Here is a 23136-nt window from a genome sequence, read left to right on the forward strand (position 1 = left end):
TAGGTAACTTTCAATACCTACAATCACATTCATAACAATCAGCTATTTTGAGCCAAGTTTGTCTAAGAAGTACTTTATAGAAACAGTGTTCTTTAGCTATCATGAGTATGATGAGAGTCATTTTGAACTCTTGATCTTTGATTTTGATTGGGATGTTGCAAATGATTCCAGATGGTTGTATACTTTTATTATCAGCCATCTTGATGTTGAAGGGTGCTGGTTGAATTGGTCTAAGTCCCATTGCTTTGCATGCTAAGTAATATTAACACTTGCACTATCATTGATAATTGTTTAAGGAATTTTGTTCTTTCCTATCTAAATTGGTATGCATGACACATCTTCGTCAAAGTCACCAAGTTGGATGATAGATTTGTCAAGTACAGAGTGATCTGCAAAAGGTCTTGAAGGGTAAATGTGATACTTTGTTGGAGAATTTTGTTTATAAGTTATGGTTTCTTTTCAAATGTGGTGGAAGTGGTGGAAGATAAATTTGGGGTTATTTATTTGTAGCAAGTCTTCTACCCTCAAGAGTTTTTGTTAGTGTAGGTTGATAGTCTTTAGTTTTATTGATGCACATTGTTATGCTTTATTGTTGTTTGAAGTGTATTGTTGATTGGCAAAACCGTGGCATACCGTGGTTGGCCCTAGTATAATCTCAATTGCAATTAACACTTGGGAAAGTTTGCTATTAAAAGCTAATATGATTGATATAAAATTTTCTTGTTTATGTATTCCTAAAAGATTAATGAAAGTGTGGAAAAAAATATAACCTCGATAAATCAAAGTTAAGTTTTGAGTTCTTGTAAAATAGTCAAACCAAATGTTGTAATTTTTTGTGTATATTCCCATTGTTTTTAATTTTTCTTGTTAAGTTTTTTTATTAGTCTCTTCTTCATCTTTAATCTTCAAAGCATTCTTCTTTGCAATGCAATAATTACTCTATTTCTTTAGGTAGCACTTAGTATAGGGTTTAGTATAGTTTTGAAACCTGTTGAGGAGATAATTTTTATATCTTGTATATATTTGATTTTTGAAGGGATAGTTGTGCTACTTCATCAATCTTTTACAATTTTTGAAGTCTTTGTTTAGTGTTAGAGAAATTGTTTTAGAGTTTGTATAGTTTTGAGTATCAAAAAATTATTCTATTTGTCAAAACCTTGAATCTTCGTCCCGAATCAATTATAATTGCTTCAAGTTTGAAGAAGAGTTGTGGAGTAGATTTTCACCATATTTAATCAAATTAAGTAGTTTGTTTTTGTCAAAATTCTTTATGGCTTTCAAAATTTCTTCATTTTTCTTGTTTTTCTTGTTTATCTTTGCTTTTCTTGAAATCTCTTACCAACAATCTATTTCATCTTATAATGCCTCATATCCCACCATAGTTGCCAATGAAAACTTGTGGAAGGTTTACATGCTAGAAACTTGTACTAGAAAAAAAAGAAAGAGAAAAAGAATAAAAGTGACAGAGAAAATAAGGGAAGAGTTGCACTTGCTTGACCTAATCTTGTACTCTATTTTAGCTAAACATAAATAATCACACAAAAAATAAAAGGGAAGAGTGACTTGAGTCCTTCAATCTCTAAAAAAGCTTTTGTCAAGGTCATGAGCAAGGATAAACTTAGCATCGCTTAAATATTTTAGATTTTGAGTATGTGGACGTGCATTAAAGAAGTACAAAAGAGATAAATATAGGGTTTATGTGTTAACTCACCCCTTTAATTAATCATATATAGTGGCAACTACCACTTTTCTTATTCTTGAGAGCAACCTTAAGGGAAATTAATTTTACAAGTCCTATGTTATACAACCTAAGCCAATTGGGTAAAAGAATGATCACTTGATTATAGAACCTTTTTTTTTATCCTATTATCCTGACTTAGTGCCTAATAATCCTCCCCTCATCAGAGAATGATTGTCTATGATCATATTGTAAGCAACTAAATTTTCCATTCTACTTTAGTCACTTAACCACACCTTCGACCACTTGAAGGAGTCTCACTCACAACCTCCATAAGTCCTATTCTAGACTTAAGGACTTGCTAGCCCCAAGGATGGCATCCATTCCACTCAGCCATTGCACTTGATCCAAGTGCTCCACATATCCGATCCCATGACTAACACCCCAAGGTACCACTGACATACCAGCCCGTTACACTAAGGCCATGCCCATTCACCTCAGTCACACAAGTGGTCCAACACCACCTGCATCGCAGTCCCATCTTTCAAAGATTGGGCCATCCGTCCATGAGTGACTATCCTAGGTCCACTCCTTAGCATCCTTAAGATGCCAATAGACATGGGGAACAACTTTTCCCAATATCCATTTTATAGTCCCTACCAAGTCCTTTTTCTATCTATAACCGTGTTCGCCATCACTGCCACTGGGATAAGGCCCATAGGCCCGACTACTAAGTCCCACTGTCCTCTGGGACTTCCTTACCACATTACTGTATCATTGGTCATTACACTAGAGGACCACCCCTCTTCCTTTCCATAGTCTAGGATTTTAAGACAACATTTCAGAACACTATGGCCCTACATAAGCCTCATGGGTACTCTCCCCACCTTCCACCTTTAGGTGCTCTAGCCATAGGCTTAGAGCGAAGTTCCATTGAGCCATGCCAGGTATCCAAGTAGATAGTGCCACCCACACTTGGACTGGGAGCATCAACCATTCGATTTCCCGGGGGAACTAGAGCCGGCTCTTGAACACTTCACCAAATTACCCCACTTGTCAGTCCATATTCACTCTAGCCTTAGACATCCCAGTGGTTATCCCATCACCCAACACCTGGGTACAGCCTTTCTAGGCCAAACTAGCCTTTCCTGGCCAAATTGGCTCCACTAGAGTCCTACCCCTACTATACTTTTGGTGCTCACCAAACCCCCTAGGATTTGGGAGACGACCACTTTGGGCTTTCACCCTCTCAGACTCGAACTCAACCTCGGACTTAGACTCGGACTCGAGCTTGGGCTCGGTCTCAGCCTCAGCCTCGGTCTCGGTCTCGGTTCCGGTCTCGGTCTCGGTCTCGGTCTCGGTCTCAATCTCAATCTCGGTCCCGGTCTTAGTCCCGGTCTTGGTCTTGGTCTCGACTTCGGACTCCATCTCGGGTCCTTCTCGGACTCCATTTCAGATTCCATCTCGAGTCCATCTCAGACTCCATCTCGGGTCCATCTCAGACTCCATCTCAGACTCCATCTTGGTCCATCTCGGACTCCATCTCGGGTCCACCTCGGACTCCATCTTGGACTCCTTCTCGGTCCATCTCGGACTCCATCTCGAGTCCATCTGGGACTCCATTTCGAGTTTATCTCGGACTCCATCTCAGGTCCATCTCGGACTAGAGCTTTTAGTCCAAACGTGTTATGCTCGTTTGGCTTTCGCTTCGGCCACTACCACGCGGCACTTTTTCGGCTCCACTTTGGGGCATAGGAATTTGTGTCTCACAATTCCACCGCCCATAGACGAAGTTCGATGTCCTCATTAAACAATAAACCATTTTATAAAGTAACACTAGCATGTATTACCTTTCCCATCCTTGGCACCTAACCCACATTTGTCAATGGTTTGACATTGAAGGCTCGCCATGCCTTGTTCAACCTCTAAGGAGCATAGTGTCTCCAACATAGAGACCAATGCTAGGAATCTATCCCTTGTATTCCTGGCCAACTGGCTAAAAGGGTAATCACTTTATTGTATAGCCCTTTCTTTATCCTATTATCCGAACTTGGTGCCTAACAATAATGTTATGATTTAGCACAAAAAGACAAAGATCTAGTCTCTCTAGACTACATTATATCTCCTTTTGAAGGTCCTCACCACCCAACCATCCCCGAGCTACCTCAAAAGTTCCACTATAAGCCCTAAGGTAGGTTAAGTTCCTTACCCAAACATGCCTTAATATACCTGTTATGATCCGGTGCAAAAAGACAGAGATTTAGTTGCCCTAGATTATGCTATGCCACCTCTTGAGGTTCCTCACCACCCAACCACCCCCGAGCTACCTCAAAAGCTCCACTGTGCCGCCGCTCCACCGTGAGCCCTAGGGTAGGTTAAGTCCCCTACCCTAACATGCCTTAATATACCCTTGAGCCTCCCTTTGACCGACGTTGACCACGTAGTCAAAGCTGGCACCTAACAATTCTTCCCCCCAACAAAGTCCTTGTCCCAAGGACAAGTTGTATTGGTGATCACCCTTTCTGGGGAATCCTGCTCAAGCTCCTGGTCCATCTTCCACAGCCGTATACATCAAGGAGGCATTGGGCCCGTCACTCCGAGATAGTACACCTTTCAACTGGCTGACATAAAATACCAGATGAATTTTCACCCCAGCTGGCAGCCGCACCCGATAAGCCGCTTTACCAATGCGCTCCAGCACTTCATATGGACCAGCATATCGATGGGAGAGTTTATCACTCTTCCCTGTCCGTAAAGGCACCAAGGTGTTCCGCCGCTCACTTGACGGAAAGATCACTCGCACAAAGACGAGATCACCCACCTTATATTCCCGGAATTGACGATGCTCATTGGCAAACTTCTCCGCTCTATCCTGAGCTGCTTGCAAATTCTGTTTGCACACCACCAGAATCTCATCAAGTTCTGTGGCCAGATTAGTTGCCTCGGAATCAAGCTTATCTTGAACGTCCTTACTCAAATGCAATCCCAACTCCACCGCTATTCGAGGATGCCTTCCAAACATGGCAAAGTAAGGACTTAGCTTGGTTCCACTGTGTTGGCTATTGTTGTAAGCAAATTGCACCAACGAAAGATATAGATCCCACTGTCCTTGCCTTTGACCAATGCTACAACGTAGCATATCCTCCACCACCTGATTCACACGCTCGGTTTGCCCATCTGTCTGAGGATGATCTCCACTTGAGAGTTTCAAAGTCACTTGCATAGCCTTTGCAAAGCTTTTCCAAAATCCACTGGTGAACTTTGAATCTCGATCACTAATGATGTCCTCTGGCAAACCAAAATCAGGAAAAACCTTCTCCAAGTAAACCGCAGCCAAGTCTGAGGCAGTGACAGTCTTCCGAAGAGCCAACAACCGCACATACTTCGTCAACCAATCCACTATGACCCATACTTGCTCCTTTTGCCTCTGTGTTCGTGGCAAACAAGTGATGAAGTCCATAAAGATACTACACCAACAGCTCTGAGGAATAGGTAAAGGTTGCAAAAGTCCCCCCGACTTCTCCTGTGGCACCTTAACCCGCTGACAAAGCTCACATGATTTACAATACTTGAGGATATCAGCCTTCATATTCCTCCAATAAAAGTTGCACTTAATCAATTCATATGTCTTCTTCCCCCCAAAATGACCGGCCTCTGGACGATCATGATAGTGGAATAAAACTTGAGTAATTAACGCATCCACCCGTGGCAAATATACATGGCCATTGTAGTAGAGAATCCCATCCACCAATGAGAAAGGAGCTTCCATCTAGTCTCGCAAAGAGGCCACCTCAGCATCCTGAGCCTGAGCATGCTCAACCAATTGCCCAAACTCGCTGACCACCTTACTCAAATGATGACAAAATCATGTTCGTAACGTCGTCACATGACGAACACGAGATAAAGCATCTGCCACCACATTTGATTTTCTCGGACGATGCTCAATAGGAAACTCCCCAAACTCCATGAGTTTGACCATCCAACGAGCTTGCCTAGTGTTCAACTCCTTTTGTGTGAAAAAATACACAAGTGGTTTGTGATCTGTCAACACCACGAACACTGCACCATAAAGATAGTGTCGCCACGTCCGCAAAGCATGAACAATAGAGGCTGAATAAATCCAAACTCAAGTAACTCCTTGACTTGTCGTTGAACTTCTTGCTCCTCCGTATAACTTAACCAAAATGGATGCCAGTAAATTGGCCGCATCCTCGGCTCCAATGTAATCCATGCTCAGTGTCGTAACGGAGGTAACCATGAGGAAGTCAGATAGATTAACATCAGAAAACTCGTCAAGTACATCCCATACTGCTACTTCTCCCCCACACGTGCCTTGGTCCCCCAAGTCACGAACAAACAGCAAGTAACTCGAAAGTGTTTTTCCATTACGACAAGCCCGCTTCAAAGATGTAGCAGAGAGCATAACAACTGGTGGTTGAACGCCCTCGCCAAACCACACATCTTTAATGCCACTATACTCCAGCGAGATACGCTTAATACTCCACTTTATCTCTGGATCCACCTTCACCAACCATGGCATCCCAAGAATGAGATCCACAAGATGAATATCCGCGAGATAAAAAGTCTCCACAAGTGTGGTTTTGCCAACCAACACTTCCAGCCCCTCGACACAAGCATCGAAATGTTGAGTAAAGGTGGCTGCACCTTCCACTGTGTATGGAAGAACTCCGCGTGTGACCAGGCTATGCTCCGCAACAAACTTTGCCGAAACAAAGTTGTCATCACTCCCACTATCCAGTAAAATCCGCACTGGATCGCCACGGAACACGCCCTCCAGCATTAAAGCTGATTCACGTGTATCCTCGAGCTCCATCTTGTTCCACACACAGTTGAGCTGACGAGCAACAATCGAAAGTCGCTTCCTCCGACCAAAATGGTCGTTCTCCTCATCCTCACGCTGCAAAGTTTGCAACTTTTTAGTATCGGACTTACCATGAGAAGAAGATTGGCCATTCTTCTTGTCCTGCTGCTTGTTCTTCAACTGCGGACAATCAGCCTTATAGTGTCCAAGTTCGCCGCAATGATGACAACCCTGTCTATAATTCTTTACAAAGAACTTCTGCTTCTTGGACCCCTTTACATCTGAAGTAGTCACCACCGACTTCAACTTGTGATGCTTGTTCCCATCCTTGTGTCCACGGCGATCATCACGACGATTCTCGATAGAAGGACTCCGCGAACACTTGCGAGACTTGTGCTTGTCATTGTCAAGTCGACGAGCTGCATCAAAGAGCTCCTCCAAACTCTTTGTAGGCTGAGAATGATGCAAGTGTTGCCGCATGCTCTCACTATGTAGGCCATCAATAAAGTAGGACTTGTTCTGATCTAGATCCTTCGTTGGAACACGACTAATCAAGCGAGTAAGCTTCTCAATATGGTCCCCAAGCGTCATTTTCCCTTGCTGGAAATGTCGAAGTTCTGTATGAGCATTCTCCACGTTGTAATGAGGGGCAAAACGTAAATGGAAAGCAGCCTCAAACTCATCCATGGTAGACACTGGTGGTTTCTTATCCGCAACACGGGACTCCTCAAGCCAATTCCACCATTGAAGACCCGCATCACGCAAAACTATTGGAATAGCCACTAAAGCCTCTACATTCGGAGTTCCCCTAGCAGCCAAGAACTTCTTCACATTGGCTAGCCAAGCAAGACACTCATCCACACCACCATCACCGGAAAAAGTTGGAATCTTGAGTCGATCTACCAAAGAAGGCTTACTTGGAGCGCTACCCCATCCAACCGCGAGTGCCTCAACACACCCACGCATGGTATCCATCATGCCATGCATCTCGTCTTGCATCTCTTGCTGATTTTTATTAAGGGCTCGCAGCTCATGAACCACATCTTGAATGGTCCAAATTTCCGCAGCTTCGTCGGCACCATCGTCGGCACCACCATCGACAATAGGATTCCAGCGTTCAGCTTGGTCGGCCATCACAACCAATTCTCTGATACCAATGTTATGATCCGGCACAAAAAGACAGAGATTTAGTCACCCTAGACTATGCTAAGAATATTCCTACCCAACTAGCTAAAGGGGTGATCACTTGATTGCAGGGCCCTTTCTTTACCCTATTGGTGCCTAACAATACCCTTAAGCTCCTTTGACCGACATTGACCATGTGGTTAAAGTTAGCACCTAGTCCATCTTCCACAGTCATATACATCAAGGATGCATTGGGCCCTTCACTTCGAGATAATATACCTTTCAAATAGCTAATATATGAGTATTTTTCTTGCCGATCAATAATACTTTATATTCTTTAAGTTATCTTATGCAAGTTGTTTAGCATGCTATCTACACTTTTTGATAGTTAAATTTAATCATTATGTTTTTTGATGATACACTGGCTATTGAATTTTATTAGATAGTAAATCCTATTTTTTCCAATTATGATGATCTTGGTGGTTCCTGTACTCTAATATTGATTTATCAAATAATAACTTACTTGCAATACTTTTGTGTTCTAATATAAGACTTATTTATTGATAATTAAGTCTCTAAAATATCATTGTTTGTGACTTTGATATTTACCACCTATTGATCTTTGGGTTTGGGCCAGTATAGGCATACTGGCTTCGGCACTTCATGTGCATGGTGAAATCTTTAATCATGGGGTAACTACTATCGATTGGTCATATCACCCGCCTCTTTATTGATGTTCCTTATTTCCTTTTCAAGGGCGTAATCGTGTAAACAACTATAATTGCTTATTTACAATGGTGTGAGACACAAAATCCCTAGGCCCCAAAGTGGAGCCGAAAGGGTGCCATGTGGTAGTGGCTGAAGCAAAAGCCAAATGAGCGTAACACGTTTGGACTAAAAGGCTCCGACTTGAAAGGTCGAGAGCGGGAGTGGAACTCCCAACAGAGTGCTCAAGAAACGAGCATGAAGCGAGCAATAAGCGAGGCTCCAAAAAGGGACCCAAAAGGACCAACACATGACACGTGGAAGTGTCCAAGATGGAGTCTGAGATGGACCTGAGTTGAAGTCCGAGGTGGAGTTCGAGATGGAGTCCGAGATGGAGTCTGAGATGGACCGAGATGGAGTCCGAGATGGAGTCCGAGATGGACCCGAGATGGAGTCCAAGATGGACCGAGATGGAGTTTGATATGGAGTCCGAGATGGACCCGAGATGGAATCTGAGATGGAGTCCGAGGTCGAGACCGAGACTGGGACAGAGACCGAGACCAAGACCGGGACAGAGACCGAGACCCAGACCGAGACCGAGACTGAGACCGAGACCGGGACCGAGACCGAGACCGAGGCCAAGCCCAAGACCGGGCCCGAGCCTGAGCCCGAGCCCGAGCCCGAGCCAGAGTCCGAGTCCGAGTCCGAGTCCGAGTCCAAGTCCGAGTCCGAGTCCGAGTCCGAGTCTGAGAGGGTGAAAGCCCAAAGCGTTCATCTCCCAGATCCTGGGGGGTTTGGTGAGCTCCAAAAGTATAGTAAGAGGGAGGACTGTAGTGGAGCCAGTTTGGCCAGGAAAGGCCAGTTTGGCCCAGGAAGGCCAAACCCAGTGTTGGGTGATGAACTGACCACTGGAAAGTCCAAGACTAGAGTGAATACGGACCGACAAGCAGGGTAGCTTGGTAAAGTGTTCAAGAGTCGGCTCTAGTTCCCCTGGGAGATCGACTGGCCGATGCTCCCAATCCAAGTGTGGGTGGCACTACTTACTTATATACCTAGTGTGGCTCAATGGAACCTCGCTCTAAGCCCATGGCTAGAGCACCTAAAGGCAGAAGGTGGGCTCGCGTAGGGCCACGGTGTTCCGAAATGTTGTCCCGAAGTCTCAAATGGGGGAAAAGAGGAGGAGTAGTCCTCTAGTATAGTGACTATGAATACGGTCACATGGTGAGGAAGTCCCAGAGGACAATGGGACTTAATGGCCAGGCCTACGGGTCTTGATCTAGTGGCAATGTTGGTGAACATGGCCATGGACAGGAAAAAGGACTTGGCAGGAACTGACAAAGGGATGTTGGGGAAGGCTATTCCTCATGTCTGTGGGCATCCTAAGGATGCTAAGGAGTGGATCTGGGATGACCACTTGTGGACGGACGGCCCAGTCTTGGGGAGACGGGATTGTGATGCAAGTGGTATTGGACCACCAGTGCGGCAAAGGTGAATGGGCATGGCCTTAGTGTAACGGGCCGATATGTCAGTGGTACCTTTGGGTGTCAGTCTTAGGACTGGACACGGGGAGCACTTGGACCAAGTGCAAGGGATGAGTGGCATGGATGCCATCCTTGGGACTAGCAAGTCCTAAGTCCTGAATTGGACTTAAGGAGGTTATGAATGAGACTCCTCCAAGTGGTCGGAGTTGTGGTTAAGTGACTAAAGTAGAATGGAAAATTTAGTCTCTTACAATTTGGTATTAAAGCTGTTCTTTAGTCCGACTTTTATTGGTGCTCAAGTATATCACCACTTGTGTTAGCATCGGAAGGTCCTAGGAGTGGACCTATCCTTGAGGAGTAGCAAGTCGGGAAGACATGGCTCTCCACTACAATTCAGGTGTGAATTTGTAAGTGAGATGGTGGATAGAAAAGGGCCAATAATAGAACGACTTTGGGATCTTGGGAACAATATAAGGGTTTCCTTAGAGAGTTAAGGATGTGATCTAGATGAGTGTTTGACGTAACCAACTGGCTAATGTAGTTGTGGTAAACAACTGTAGTTGGGATCATGTGAAAGATGCGGACTCCAAAAACAATAAATGAGTCACAAGATTACCCTTATATAGTTGAGGTTGGTACTCATAAATTTGAGACCGGAATTGGTGACCGTGGGAGGTCAAATACAAAAGAGGACACTAGTCCTTGAAATGGTAGCCAAGGCTACCTTTAATAAATGCTGGAAAAACCTAAGGAGTTGGGGGTGTACTTAAAGATGAGTTGTTATTCTCATCACATGGACAAGTAGTCTTAAGGGGCAAAAGTTAGCCCCAAAAAAATCATCAAGTGTCTAAGTAACACTTGCAAAGATTGTCCTTGTGAGTAGGATATGAATACAAGAAGTTGTATTCCAGCGAGTTGGCACCTTGAAAACTAAGACCTCGTAGATTGTTGGATTAGCAACATCCAAAATGCTAGATGACTCAAGTGGAGTCAGGGAATGGTCCTAAGGGATTGGTTGAAGCATTTGGACTAAGGTGTATGGTGCCCCATGAGGTATAGGGAGGATCATAAAATCCAAGTATGAGAACAATAGGTATCTCATTGATGGCAAAATGTGCCATACTAAAGTTATGGGAAAGATGTTCCCAGAAAAAAGCAACTTTGGCCCAAAGTTGGGTGCAAACACTATAGTGCGGTGCTAACGAATAGTTAGCATGAGGAACAATATTGGTCTTGGCAAGACCTAAACACTAATAAGTAGTGTTATAAGGATAGGCTCGTGGGGCCAATAGTGTGGAGACACCAAATGTGCCAAGGTGTGATACCTTGAAGTTATGTTGGTGGGTTCATAAGAACCCCTTGCCAAAGGGAATCCCAACGGAAATGGGAATGGCATAGCCTAAGCTGGAAGGCATGTGGTAGAGTGTGGTGACCAAAACAATGATGGAAGTGTGGAAGCATCAGCAATGAGTTATAGGACTTGACAACTATGAGGCAACAAAGCAAAAGGTGCAAGATAATTTGTTAAATTGGTAGAAGGTAGCTACCCAAGACTTCTTAATGGCATAAGGAAGTTAAATATACCCTTATAGAGGATAAATTTGCTTATGTTGCAATATAGTAAGTCAATGTTGAAAAGGGGAATGCTCATTGTCAAAGAGGCCATCATTGGGACATCCAAACACTCTAGAACACCCGGAGGTGGTGTTTGATGTCGCGAGGGCAATAGATAGGGCCCAAGGGACTAAGTCCCTAGCGAATGATGGATAAAAAGTGCTATCCAAATGTCCAAAGTTGCAAAGACAGAAGAAGTCCGTCTATCCAAATCGGATAAAGCCAAAAATGGAATTTTGGCAAAATTAGTGATGGGCATATAAAGGCCTATATGTAGCAACGTTAATCCTGGTGTGTGGGATTATAAGGTGAGCATACCTAAATTGAGGAACCACTCCCTAGGCTGTTGGGTAGGTTCATCCCCAAGAATACTTGCTAAGGCATGGTAGAAAGTGCAAAGTTATCCTCCTAATTTGGACATGAATAACCGAAGGAAATGTATAATGCCAAAAGCAAGTAGTAAGGGGATAGAACCAAACCATAGGAATCAAGGAGCATAACCAAAGGTGGTTATGTTAGTTAGGAGTGGAGAATCAAGTGGACGCTCGAGTATATTATTACTAGCAACCGTGGTGCCATGAAGAGTCTAAAGCATGGAATTGTCCATGCTAGACTATATGGCAATTGGAAAGCTTGCAAAAGGAGAAGCCTTAGCAAGCTAAGGGACAAAGTTCCTTCAAGTTCCCAAAGACAATTCTAGGTAGCTTAGTACCTAGAAAGGCCAAGTGTAAATGGTTCATAGAGCGCGCAAAATCAGAGTGGCACAGCAAAAGCGTGGTCTTGAAGCTAACCATGAGGCAAGGCTATCAAGGTTGGGGAAGTAATTCCAGAGTGTTCAAAAAGAGGGTTTTAAACGAAAGTCGATGGTTAAGGACTTTCACGCTTATGCATGAACCATGTTACGGTGGCCGAATGACTTGTTAAGTGAGATTGGCAAGTCAGAGGGACAAATCCCCTAGTTGAAGTTGCTAACTTCAAAATGAGTGGCCTATGGGGCCAAGTATGGAGGAGTCCATGCATGATCATAGACTTGTCAAGTGAGAGGACTTAGCAATGTGGGGGAACTAGGTTCCTAAGCTGTGATCTATAACGCACTTTGAGTATAAGTTGGTGCACCGGCATGGGGAGTCATGCCAGGCATCTAGGGTGATGTCGTCCGTAGATGCATATACAGAGGTTGGGTTCGAGTCCCAACCCTCTAGTGCTTGGGTTTGAGTCCCAAATCACTAGGGCATGGTGATGGTTTGGAATATGAGGACACTCATATTTCGGTGGTCATAGACTCTCAGTGAAGAGATTGGTTTGGGCACACTGCTAAGCGAGGGATGCCTCGGAGTCATGATGCACAGTTAGATTGCTTAGAGTGAAAGCTCGGCATATCTAACTTGAACACTTTGGTGCAAAGGGCACCAAGGACGTGGTGAATGAGATGGGGATACCTAGTCTTAGTTGCTATGGATCCTTGGTTAGAAGGGCTGGCTTGGGCGCACTGCCAAGTGTGGGGGATGCCCCCGAGATCATAGTCAACAATTTAAAAAGGTCTAGAAGATTTAGTTCCTATTGGTAAACCTATTAAGGGGTCAATATGAGATCATCAGGTGATCTTGTGGCTAAACAAAGATAAGGTCTTTGTTTGGGTTAAGGAATATGATTCTCAGTTCAAAGTGTTGATTTGAACTATTGATAATGGTGTGGCTTGGTCGAGGTGACCAAGTGAGAAGGACACCTAAAGGGAAATCAGTTGTGCCAATACGATGGTATAGTAAGTCCAAGAAAGTAGTCTCGGGGAGAGACCCATGGGAGGGTCGCAAAGTTGGGCCGTGGACGAAGCCCATAGCAGAAATTGCTAAAGAGACCTACTAGGGGTGAGCACCCGCTGAACTTAGCAAAGTAAAGCCTTTGCCTTGAAACCAAAAGGATATCTCGAGAATGAAGGTAGTGATCCTATGTTGCTCAGTGCAACAATCAATGGATAAAAGCAAAAGACTAGTGGCCAAGTGTGGGCCATGAAGTTCATTGAAAGGAATCCAAATGGCAAAGTTGAGCATGGAACACTAATATGTTGGATGCTAACGGATTGTGAGAAAGGAAATGTGCTTCCAAGGATGGATTCCCAAATGCTCCAAGTTGGCAAAGGTGAAAGCTCCAAGGGAGGGAGTGGCAAAGTAGCTAAAGGATAAGGTTGTGGATAGCTCTAGCACAACTTACGATGGCTGGAACTTGGTGCCAAAAGTGGCATACAATAGAAAAGAGGACGATGGCGCCCTCAAGTGGGAAGCTTCCTAGGATGGGAAGTGAAGTTGCACAATATGTGTAGTGAAAGGTGTCGAAGACACCAAAGAAATTGACTTCGAGAAATCAAAATTAAAAGTTCCAAGGTGAATTTGTCATGTCAATAGAAGTTGGGACTACTTAAGAATGAGTAGTGGAATTGAGTTAGAAAAGGTGTCTTTAACGGGTTTAACGAGAACTAAACCAATAAAAGGGAGCAAACCACCCCAAGTGGCCGAATGAGTCTTTATGTTAGAGAGACTATGCCCCTTAGAGGATGGACAAGGCAAGGTGAGCCTTCGGGGTCAAACCATAGACAAATATTGGCTGGGTGCCAAGGATGGAAATGGTAATACCTGCGGGTGTTACTTTATAAAAGGGTTTATTGTTCGATGAGGACATCGAACTTCATCTATGGGTGGTGGAGTTGTGAGACACAAAATCCCTAGGCCCCAAAGTGGAGCCGAAAGGGTGCCACGTGGTAGTGGCCGAAGCAAAAGCCAAACGAGCGTAACACGTTTGGACTAAAAGGCTCCAACTTGAAAGGTCGAAAGCGGGAGTGGAACTCCCAATGGAGTGCTCAAGGAATGAGCATGAAGCGAGCAATAAGCGAGGCTCCAAAAAGGGATCCAAAAGGACCAACACATGACACGTGGAAGTGTCTGAGATGGACCTGAGTTGAAGTCCGAGGTGGAGTTCGAGATGGAGTCCGAGATGGACCCGAAATGGAGTCCGAGATGGACCCGAGATGGAGTCCGAGATGGACCGAGATGGACCCGAGATGGAATCCGAGATGTCAGTGGTACCTTTGGGTGTCAGTCTTGGGACTGGACACGGGGAGCACTTGGACCAAGTGCAAGGGATGAGTGGCATGGATGCCATCCTTGGGACTAGCAAGTCCCAAGTCCTGAATTGGACTTAAGGAGGTTGTGAATGAGACTCCTCCAAGTGGTCGGAGGTGTGGTTAAGTAACTAAAGTAGAATGGAAAATTTAGTCGTTTACAAATGGTTTAGGTTTGGTTTCTTTGCTCAAGAGGGTTAATGCCTTTGGCTTCTCTCTTTATGTCCCTGCGAGTAGGGGTATATCACACTTTTGTAAGCTAGGTGATACCTAGAGCCACAAGGGTGGCTAACTCTATTGGTCATTTCTTTGCCAGCAATGGCCAGAAAATGTTTGAGTGTAACACACTTGCATTAGACAAAGAAGTTCCTTTCTAACTTATTTAAGTTGGTGCATTTCTCATAAAGTGTGAATGCCATAAACTATTTTTGGAGTTGTTTCCTTGGTAGTGTTCTAAATTAGAGTATGTATCGACGAGGACATCGATCTTCCCTAAGGGGGGAGAATGTCGCAAATATAACTGTGGGTATCAAAAGTTATCTATTAATTAGTCCTTTCAGATATTCTTTCCTTACAGCCATAATGGCAAGAGGTCAATATTGTTATCAATTCCTACTTAAAATAGTTGAAAAACTAGTCAATGACTGTACACTTAAATCGGATAAACATAAGGTAGGAACCATATGTGTTTCTTGCTAAGCATATTCGGCTTAGTTTGAGAAACTCCTATCATTAGCTTGGACTTGATAGTATCAAGAACCTTTGTGATATTGAACTTAATCCCTCAATATTCACTAAATGATAGCTACCGTATTTGCCAAACACCCTCACTATCATGCCTTTTATGTTAGTCTCATTCCAGTCCCAAATGCTATTTATGAAAAGTGTCTAAATTTTCTCATTTGGCATATTTACAGAATGTAAAGATTGTCCTAAACATAATGGTGTTCATCTTATGTCTAAATTCACAATCTAGGGATATTCTATATTTAGCAAATTTCAAATTTGTCCTAGAGACTAACTTCTAGTACTAAGGGTAGCTAAAGGTGAAAGCGTAAAGCATATGTTCCTTAGAGGGCGGGGGGGGGGGGGGGGGGGGGGGGGGGTTTTAAGGGTTTTAAAAAATAAAAAGGGGGAAATTGGGCCTTTTCCCCCCACCCAAAAAAAAAAAAAAGTCCCCCTTTGATGGCCGGCCCTTTTGGGGATTTTAATTGGGGTCCAACCCCAAATTCCAACCCAATTTAGGGGGGAAAAACCCCCGTCCCCCTTTTTGGCCCCCGGAAAGTTAAAAAAACCCCAAAATTTGGGGGGGCCCCTTTTTGAAAAAAAACCCAAAAATGGGAAAATAAAAGCCTTTAAAATTTTCCCAAGCACTTTTGGGCCCTAACCCTTTCCCCCCTAAGGGGGAACCCTAAAAAAAACCTTTGGGCCCCAATGTCATTGCTTCTTGCCTCTATACTTAGGAGTGTGGCACCGTTCTTTCGTTCAATGGACCAAAGCCTTGAAACTCGGGTTCTACACTACTGTCCTTTGGACACATGGCATATAACATGTGGCATATGGAGGGTTTAAGTTCCACTTCATGGTTATCCTATGGTAAATCACCATAGAATGAAGGGTGAAAACTATATGTGTTATATTTGGTATTAGAGGATGAGTTTTAACAAATACTATCCAATGAAATTGGGCAATTAGTCTCATTGTATACGCAAAGATGAAAACAATGATTTAAGTGGGTATATATCTAAATGCAAAAGCTTTGCATTTGTTCTTTGGGTATGGATTTTGGTTACTTTTTTATACCATATTATGTGAGCTTGCGCTTGGGCTTATAAAATGGATTGAAATGTTTTGTTTGCATGAGTTTGCATTTGGGCTTGTAAGTAAGGCACATTAACAACTCAAAGTTACACTTTAAGTTGGTAGGAATAATGTTAGTCTATTGGTGGTTCCATGAGTGGTTTCATGTACTATGGGTAAAAGTAAATTTTCCCTAGGTTTGCTATAAGTGGCAAATAGGCTAGTCCATAGCTGTTTAGCATAGCACTAGTGGATCCTTCCTATGCATGATTATAAGTGGGTTTTAAGTAGCCATTAATCAATAGGAATTGAACTTATGTCATTTTCTTTGATACCACATGTAATGCACCCTATCTCTCTCCCCTTAAACCATAATGAAAAAGCCTTTAGTGGTTATTTTATCCCCATTTATCCTCTAAAGTTTTAAAGATCCATAGTGATAGTATATCCAAATCTTATTCCATGATCACATGTGCTACAAATATGTTAACATACTGGAAAGTCCAAATTTCAAAGCTTACAATTTAGCATCTAAGAAACCTTGAGTTCGACTTTATTAATTAAATACACCATATCACACCATATGTTGATATTAATATTTAATAGTTCAATTCCCTTTAGTTAGGCTCGACCCAAGGGATAACCTTTGCTCAAGAAAACATGAATTTACATAGAAGCATAGTGGATTATAGCCAACAAAAATGACATTTGGCATTCAAAAGGTCTCAAGTATGACTTTATTAATTGGCTAGAGGAATCATACCATATCACACCACATATTGAGATTGACATTTAATAATCTAGTTTCTTCTGGTTGGGTTTTTTTTTTTTTTTTTTTGAGGGATAACTTCCATTTATGCCTTTTGAAGCATGATGCAATGTAAGCAATTGAGAATGACTCAAAAAAATGGTTTATAAAAGTTTAAATATAGAAGGAAATGAGCATCTATTTTCCCAAATGGTTAAAGGTCTTCAAATACTTGGAATTAAGCATATTTGGATTTAAATAGTATTAAGTATAGCGGATTGTAAGTATTAATGTTTATAGCTTTATAAATTAAGAAAAAAAATATTTAGATCTTCACTTCAGAATTTAATTCTAAATAACACTTTAACCTCTAAATTATGAATAGTTATATTTTTAGTTTTTCACTTTCTATTTTTTAATTTCTAAAACTTTAGTATCTAATAATATTATTTGTGGTGCATAATAGGGTGACAAAATAGGTGAAAGATATAAGCTCTTTTACACTTCCAACTCCACATGTCAATCACCATTCACTTTGCTATTCTTCCATTCACAATATTGAGGTTGAATCATTGTCTAAAAATAGATATTCCAATTTTTCATATTCAAAATATGGAGGACAATATCAGCTTTCACAAGTTGAAGACATCCAATTTGTGCATTCCAGGTAACTCAAGGCACCTCCATCACAGGCGCCAACACAACCCCAGAATCCCCGGGAGGCCAGCGCTTCGACTCTGTCATGGGAGTAGATGGAGCCCTCTCCATCCTCGCCGATGCCATGGCCTTCGTCCAGCTTGGCTTCGAGTATATGAGCCCCGACACACCCAAGAAGGAGATTGACACCATCCACTTCACAGTGGACGGCATGCCTGGGGTGGCCTACGCCATTGGTGTGGAGATCCATCTCAGCGCACAGTTTGTTGCTACTTTCACTGGAGACTTGGTTTTTGAGCTCCGAGGCGTCTTGTACCACGAGATGACTCACATTTGGCAGTGGTTCGGCAAGGACGGGAGCCGGGCGCCGCAGGGACTGATCGAGGGGATTGCCGACTTTATGAGGCTCAAGGCTAAGCTAGGTGTGTCGACCAATGGGTTTGTGGGGTCGGGGAGCCACTGGGACGAGGGGTATACCGTGACTGCACTGTTTCTAAACTATGTCAACGATCTCTATCCCAGCTTTGTGGCAGAGCTTAACAAGAAGCTCTATGACGGGTGGAGTGAAAACTACTTCCAGGATCTGACTGGAAAGAGTGTGGATCAGTTGTGGAGCGATTACAAACTGAACTTTGTTTATAGATTTTGTCTGAAGAATGGAACCAAATTGTCATTATGAAATATACATCAATTAAGAGTCTTAGATAATGGTAAAACTAAATAGCCCTTTAGCTATTACAACCTAAATTTATAATTAAAGAGTTTATAAAGAGTAAATTATTATAATTGAATACTTTAGATTATTTTTTGGATTGTTTAAGCAAACCTGTAAGTTATAAATGTATTTATGATTATTGATCATTTAGATTATTCAATAATAGTAAACAGGAATGACACTATTATAACCAAACATTGCTACATGCATAGTGCAGCTATTAAAAATGCAAAATAATGAGAATTTTAATGGTTTGTTTAATATTCAAGATAATATACTTTAAAACTAAAGCATTAGTGTTAGTAAATAGATTTTGTATTTGTCTTTGGGCAACTTGCCATGTGGCAATCTTCATTATAATTTTTTTCCTATGCTCTCTCTATTTTATAGTTAGTTAATTATTATTTACTTTTTGAGTTTCTAATCTTTCATGTAATTTATTATCATGAAGATTATTGTATACTGCTTCTAATCACTTTATCTACCAAAAGAAGTCTTACACTGTATTTAATCTCACCAAATTAAATAGTAAATATTTGCTAATGATTGTTACAATTTTTTCCTTTTTGATCATATATATTAATATCCATTGCATACAAGAGAATCTCATGGTCTTTCTTTTGCATGATTATCTGTCTTATTGAGAAATTATCCCATAAAACATCAACTATTGATGGGCTGGTTTGACTTTGCATTTAAAATAATAACTCAAGTGAGTAATTGCATATAATCTAAAATTTTTAGGCTAATCGGATTATGCGTAGAAGTTTACTATTCATTTCAGCAGCTTGTAGAAGTTTTACTTTTCATTTCAGCAGCTAACATCTATTAATCAATTAATCTCTTTCGAAGAGTGACACTATAAAACTTTGTTGTTCTAATGGACAAGATCAAGCTCACAATGGATGCAAACAAACACACTCCAGCCATTACGAAAAAGGTTGTTCTGTAGCAATGTGGTCCATGGCAAAGGAGCTCATCACCATCCAAACTTCCATTGCTCGGTCCAAGCTTACTCTCGCAGTCGTATAAAACTCCTGCCACCCGGACGGACAAAACATAAGTTCCCAGAGCCTTAGCGACGTAAGTTACATTTTGGAGCGTCCCATAGAACCTGAGCCCGAAGATCTCCGCTATCATGGTGTAAAGAACCGACCACTGGCCACCGATTGACAGCCCAATCAAAACCCAGCCGTAGAAGAGCGCTCCGGGAAGCCCAAGAGCGATTATCAAGCTCCCAAGCGACAGAAGCAAGAGAACCAGGCACAGGAAGAAGGGCCTTGCGACGCCATAGCTGGCGAGGCATATGTCCGAGATGAAGCCAACGCCAACGCCACCGTTGAAGTCCCAGATGCTAAGGAGGGCGATGAAAGTGTTTGTTCCGGCCTGGGAGTAGCCAAGGGACGTTCCAATCTGGCCGAAATTGTTGGTCACGGTTAGCACAGCGCCAATGCCACAGGTTGAAGCCACGAAGATGAGAAACATGTCGATGCTACAGAGCGCCTGGAGGATTGTGAAATCGTCTCCTCGCTTGACGGGCGATCCTTTAAAGAAGAAGATCGAAATGTGCGAGGCGATGGCTGGAGCAGCGGCGTCTGCCCCATGATCCGGAGGATCTACGTCTTGATAATCTGTTTGAGGAGTTTCTATCGCTGCGTTCTCCACTAGATCAACATCAACTTCTTCGCGAAGGCGATGCCGGAGGGTTTTGGATTCCTGTCTCAGAACCACAAGAACTGGGATGGAGAGAATGATCAGCATAATGGAAAAGAAGGCCTTGATGATCCGAGACTCTAGGCGCACGAAGTGCTGGAGGATGATATAGCCATGAGATATCCAGCCAGGATCAAAGTTACTGACAAGAAGACGAAGAGCGTTCTCGAGTCATTGTAGCGACCGTCGAGTGGGACGGATCGAATGGAAAACGCGAAGAGAAGGCACAAGAGTGATGGAAACCAGGCCAGCAAGAGAACGAATGAATCGTCATTGCGAGAGAAAAAGGCCTGGTAAAGCAGCGTGAACATCGCAACGCTCAATCCCTGCGTACTGTCGAGAAGACTAAGAACCATGCCCTGGTTCTTGGGGAAATTCTTGGCACAGGCCACAAGAACAGCGGTGGTGGTGAAGGCTGCCGATGCGCCGATCATAAAGAGATAGAAGCACAGTTCCCAGACATGGGGTTGTGCTATTCTCTGCGTTGTAGCCAGCCATATCGTGAAGTATCCAGCAAAGTTTAGCGCGAATCCAAGGAGGAGCACGACCCAGGGCCCGGTGAGATCATAGAGGAGGCCGGAGAGAATCCCGACGCTGGTGCCAACGTCCTTAAATAAGCTTATGGTGTTGATATTTTTTTGGTTGTAGTCGAGGGACAGCTTGAGATGCTGCGAGAAGAGGCTGAAGTTGTTGAGTGCTCCTCCCGTGGAGATCATGAGGAAGAAACTTGCCAATGCAACCATCCATTGACTGTTGTAGAGGTGTTTGATCGTCCCAACCATGATCCTAAGCTAAACTTTAGATTGAAATAAGAGTGGAGAGCATATATATTTAAAGGAAGAAATTCAAATCGAAAGAGAACATATTCACTGTCTTAGTTTTTCTACCCGGCTCTTTCAGAAAGAAATTGTGTCCAAGCAGCGCACAACAAGGACTGAAGACCAGGAAGATCTGCAAGATGTAGCTCTAATTTTCAATCGTGGCATTCTTGCATCCATCAGTCTCATGCTTACAACTATCTATTTATGTTATTTCGGTAATCTTGTGACTGATGGATGTAGAAAATCGAAGCCGCGATGTCGGCTCCCTCCTTCGCTGCTGCTGCCGGCTTCGTCGCTTACTATCCAGAGTCTCGAAAAAGAAAAGACGTGATGTTTTAAGGAATTGAGGCGATGGCCAGGTGGGCTGCCACCTAGAAAGAAGGTCTTTCGCGGCCACCAACTTGGACTTTAACATCATGAAAAATCAACTATATAAACCCACCAATTCTATGCAACCTCATTCATCTTGTTTCCTCCTAATTTTGTAGCTATGCCTTCCTTTGTTGCAAATGTCAATCAGCAGACTGATGTTCTTCCAAAGGGTGTCAAAGCTCTCATGGATAATGGCCTCGTTACCATTCCTGGCCGTTATATCAAACCTCCCAGCCACCGAGCTGTGAAGCATTTGATCGTTCCTGGAGTGGAGATCCCTGTGATTGACATGGCTGCATTGGAGAGTGACCGAGAGAAATTTGTTCAAACTTTGTGCAAGGCTTCGAGTGAATGGGGCATCTTTCAGGTATTTTGATGTGTACCTGCTCAAAAGGATCATTCATAATATGATGTCACATGCAGGTGATCAACCACGGGATTCCTGTTGCAACCATGCAAGGCATGGTCCATGGAGTGCTTGAGCTCTTTGATCTTCCTATTGAGGAGAAGATGAAGTATTATACGGAGGAGGTGTTTGTGCCCGTGCGGTACTGCACGAGTATGACACCTTCTCAAGAGACTCATATGGAGTGGCACGACCACTTTCAGCACTACTTTTCAAACAGAGAAAAAGAGCATCCATGGCCGGAAAAACCAGCCTGCTACAAGTAAATGAGCTTGACTAATCTGGATTTCATGAGATTGCTTGGTTTCTTGGATATTGCAGGAGGCTCGCTTCCAGCTATGTTTCAAGCGTGAGACATCTGAGTCAGACTCTGATGTCTGCTTTGTCTGAAGGACTCGGGCTGGATTCAAACTGCCTCGCGAAATCGTTTGGAGACTCGGAGATGATCTTGCGATCAAATTACTATCCGCTGTGCCCAAATCCCGACCTTGCTCTTGGGATGAATGGCCACACCGATAGTGGCGGTTTGACAATCCTGTTTGAAGATCAAGTTGGCGGACTCCAGGCCAGGAAAGGTGATCTCTGGTACGACTTGAAGCCTATAAAGAATGCATTCATTGTGAACATCGCTGATCAGCTTGAAGTAAGTGACTTGGATTGATTTTTATCATGGCTTTGTTCTTTTCCATGCCAGATTTTGAGCAATGGAAAATACAAGAGCATTGAGCACCGAGTCCTTGTCCAGCCTGATCAAACTCGTCTCTCCATCGTGGCATTTTGCAATCCATCACGGGATGCTGTGATAGGACCCCTGCCAGAACTTATTGATGAGCAAAACCCGCCACTCTACAAGTCAACCTTATACCAAGAGCACATCACAAATGTCTACACAAAATATTTGGATGGCAAGCATTCACAAAAGCTCCAAATAAACTAAACCAACGAGCTGTTAACTAAATAAAATAATACAAATAATAAATCTTCTCGCCATCCCCCTGTCAAGGCAGCTCAGTTTCGCAAGATCTGATCCAGGGTCGAGCTCCTTGCCTTATTTTATAAGAGAGAACTGTCTCCAAAGATCTCTACAAAGGCAGGATGCTCCACAGCTCCATTCTTGCTTCGCCGTTGCTAAGTTCATTTAGTGCTCATGTACGTGGAACTGCAGCAGGCCTGGAGATCTTCAATATCTACTAGCTTGAAAGATCTATTGTGTTCCTAAACTCTCCAGGCCGAGACACCCCATTATCACGTCGAAGACCCTTCAAGCATCCGTGAAGCTTTGCAATCATGGATCAGTGATGCATGGAAGAGGTCCTAGCTCTAGAGGCCCTGGAAGCGCCAAAGTGAAGCAAGTCCAAGAGTGCATT

The 23136-nt window shown here is 43.2% G+C and overlaps 3 protein-coding genes across 3 annotated transcripts; 1 reads left to right on the plus strand and 2 right to left on the minus strand.

Moving 5' to 3' along the window:
* Positions 1-19285: 19285 nt before the first annotated feature.
* On the minus strand, positions 19286-20218 carry LOC112351158. The gene has a single exon (XM_024688500.1). The coding sequence runs from the start codon at positions 20216-20218 to the stop codon at positions 19286-19288; it is 933 nt and encodes a 310-aa protein (XP_024544268.1).
* Positions 20219-20250: 32 nt separating this feature from the next.
* LOC112351159 (probable transporter MCH1) lies at positions 20251-20952 on the minus strand. Its single transcript, XM_024688501.1, has one exon. The coding sequence runs from the start codon at positions 20950-20952 to the stop codon at positions 20251-20253; it is 702 nt and encodes a 233-aa protein (XP_024544269.1).
* A 1259-nt stretch (positions 20953-22211) lies between these two features.
* LOC9654930 (flavonol synthase/flavanone 3-hydroxylase) lies at positions 22212-22719 on the plus strand. The gene is made up of 2 exons (XM_024688502.1): positions 22212-22412; positions 22464-22719. Exons 1-2 carry the CDS (start codon positions 22212-22214, stop codon positions 22704-22706), a joined length of 444 nt encoding a protein of 147 aa, XP_024544270.1. The 3' UTR covers positions 22707-22719.
* Positions 22720-23136: the final 417 nt, after the last annotated feature.

Source organism: Selaginella moellendorffii, unplaced genomic scaffold, assembly GCF_000143415.4.
Source record: "Selaginella moellendorffii unplaced genomic scaffold, v1.0 SELMOscaffold_58, whole genome shotgun sequence".
NCBI lineage: Eukaryota > Viridiplantae > Streptophyta > Lycopodiopsida > Selaginellales > Selaginellaceae > Selaginella > Selaginella moellendorffii.

Excerpts from the sequence above, each read along its gene's own strand:
- LOC112351159 (XM_024688501.1), bottom strand. The coding sequence starts at position 20,952 with ATGGTTGGGACGATCAAACACCTCTACAACAGTCAATGGATGGTTGCA.
- LOC112351158 (XM_024688500.1), bottom strand. The coding sequence starts at position 20,218 with ATGCTGATCATTCTCTCCATCCCAGTTCTTGTGGTTCTGAGACAGGAA.
- LOC9654930 (XM_024688502.1), top strand. The coding sequence starts at position 22,212 with ATGATCTTGCGATCAAATTACTATCCGCTGTGCCCAAATCCCGACCTT. Across the intron at positions 22,413-22,463 it reads ACATCGCTGATCAGCTTGAA|ATTTTGAGCAATGGAAAATA; the intron begins GTAAGTGACTTG and ends TTTCCATGCCAG.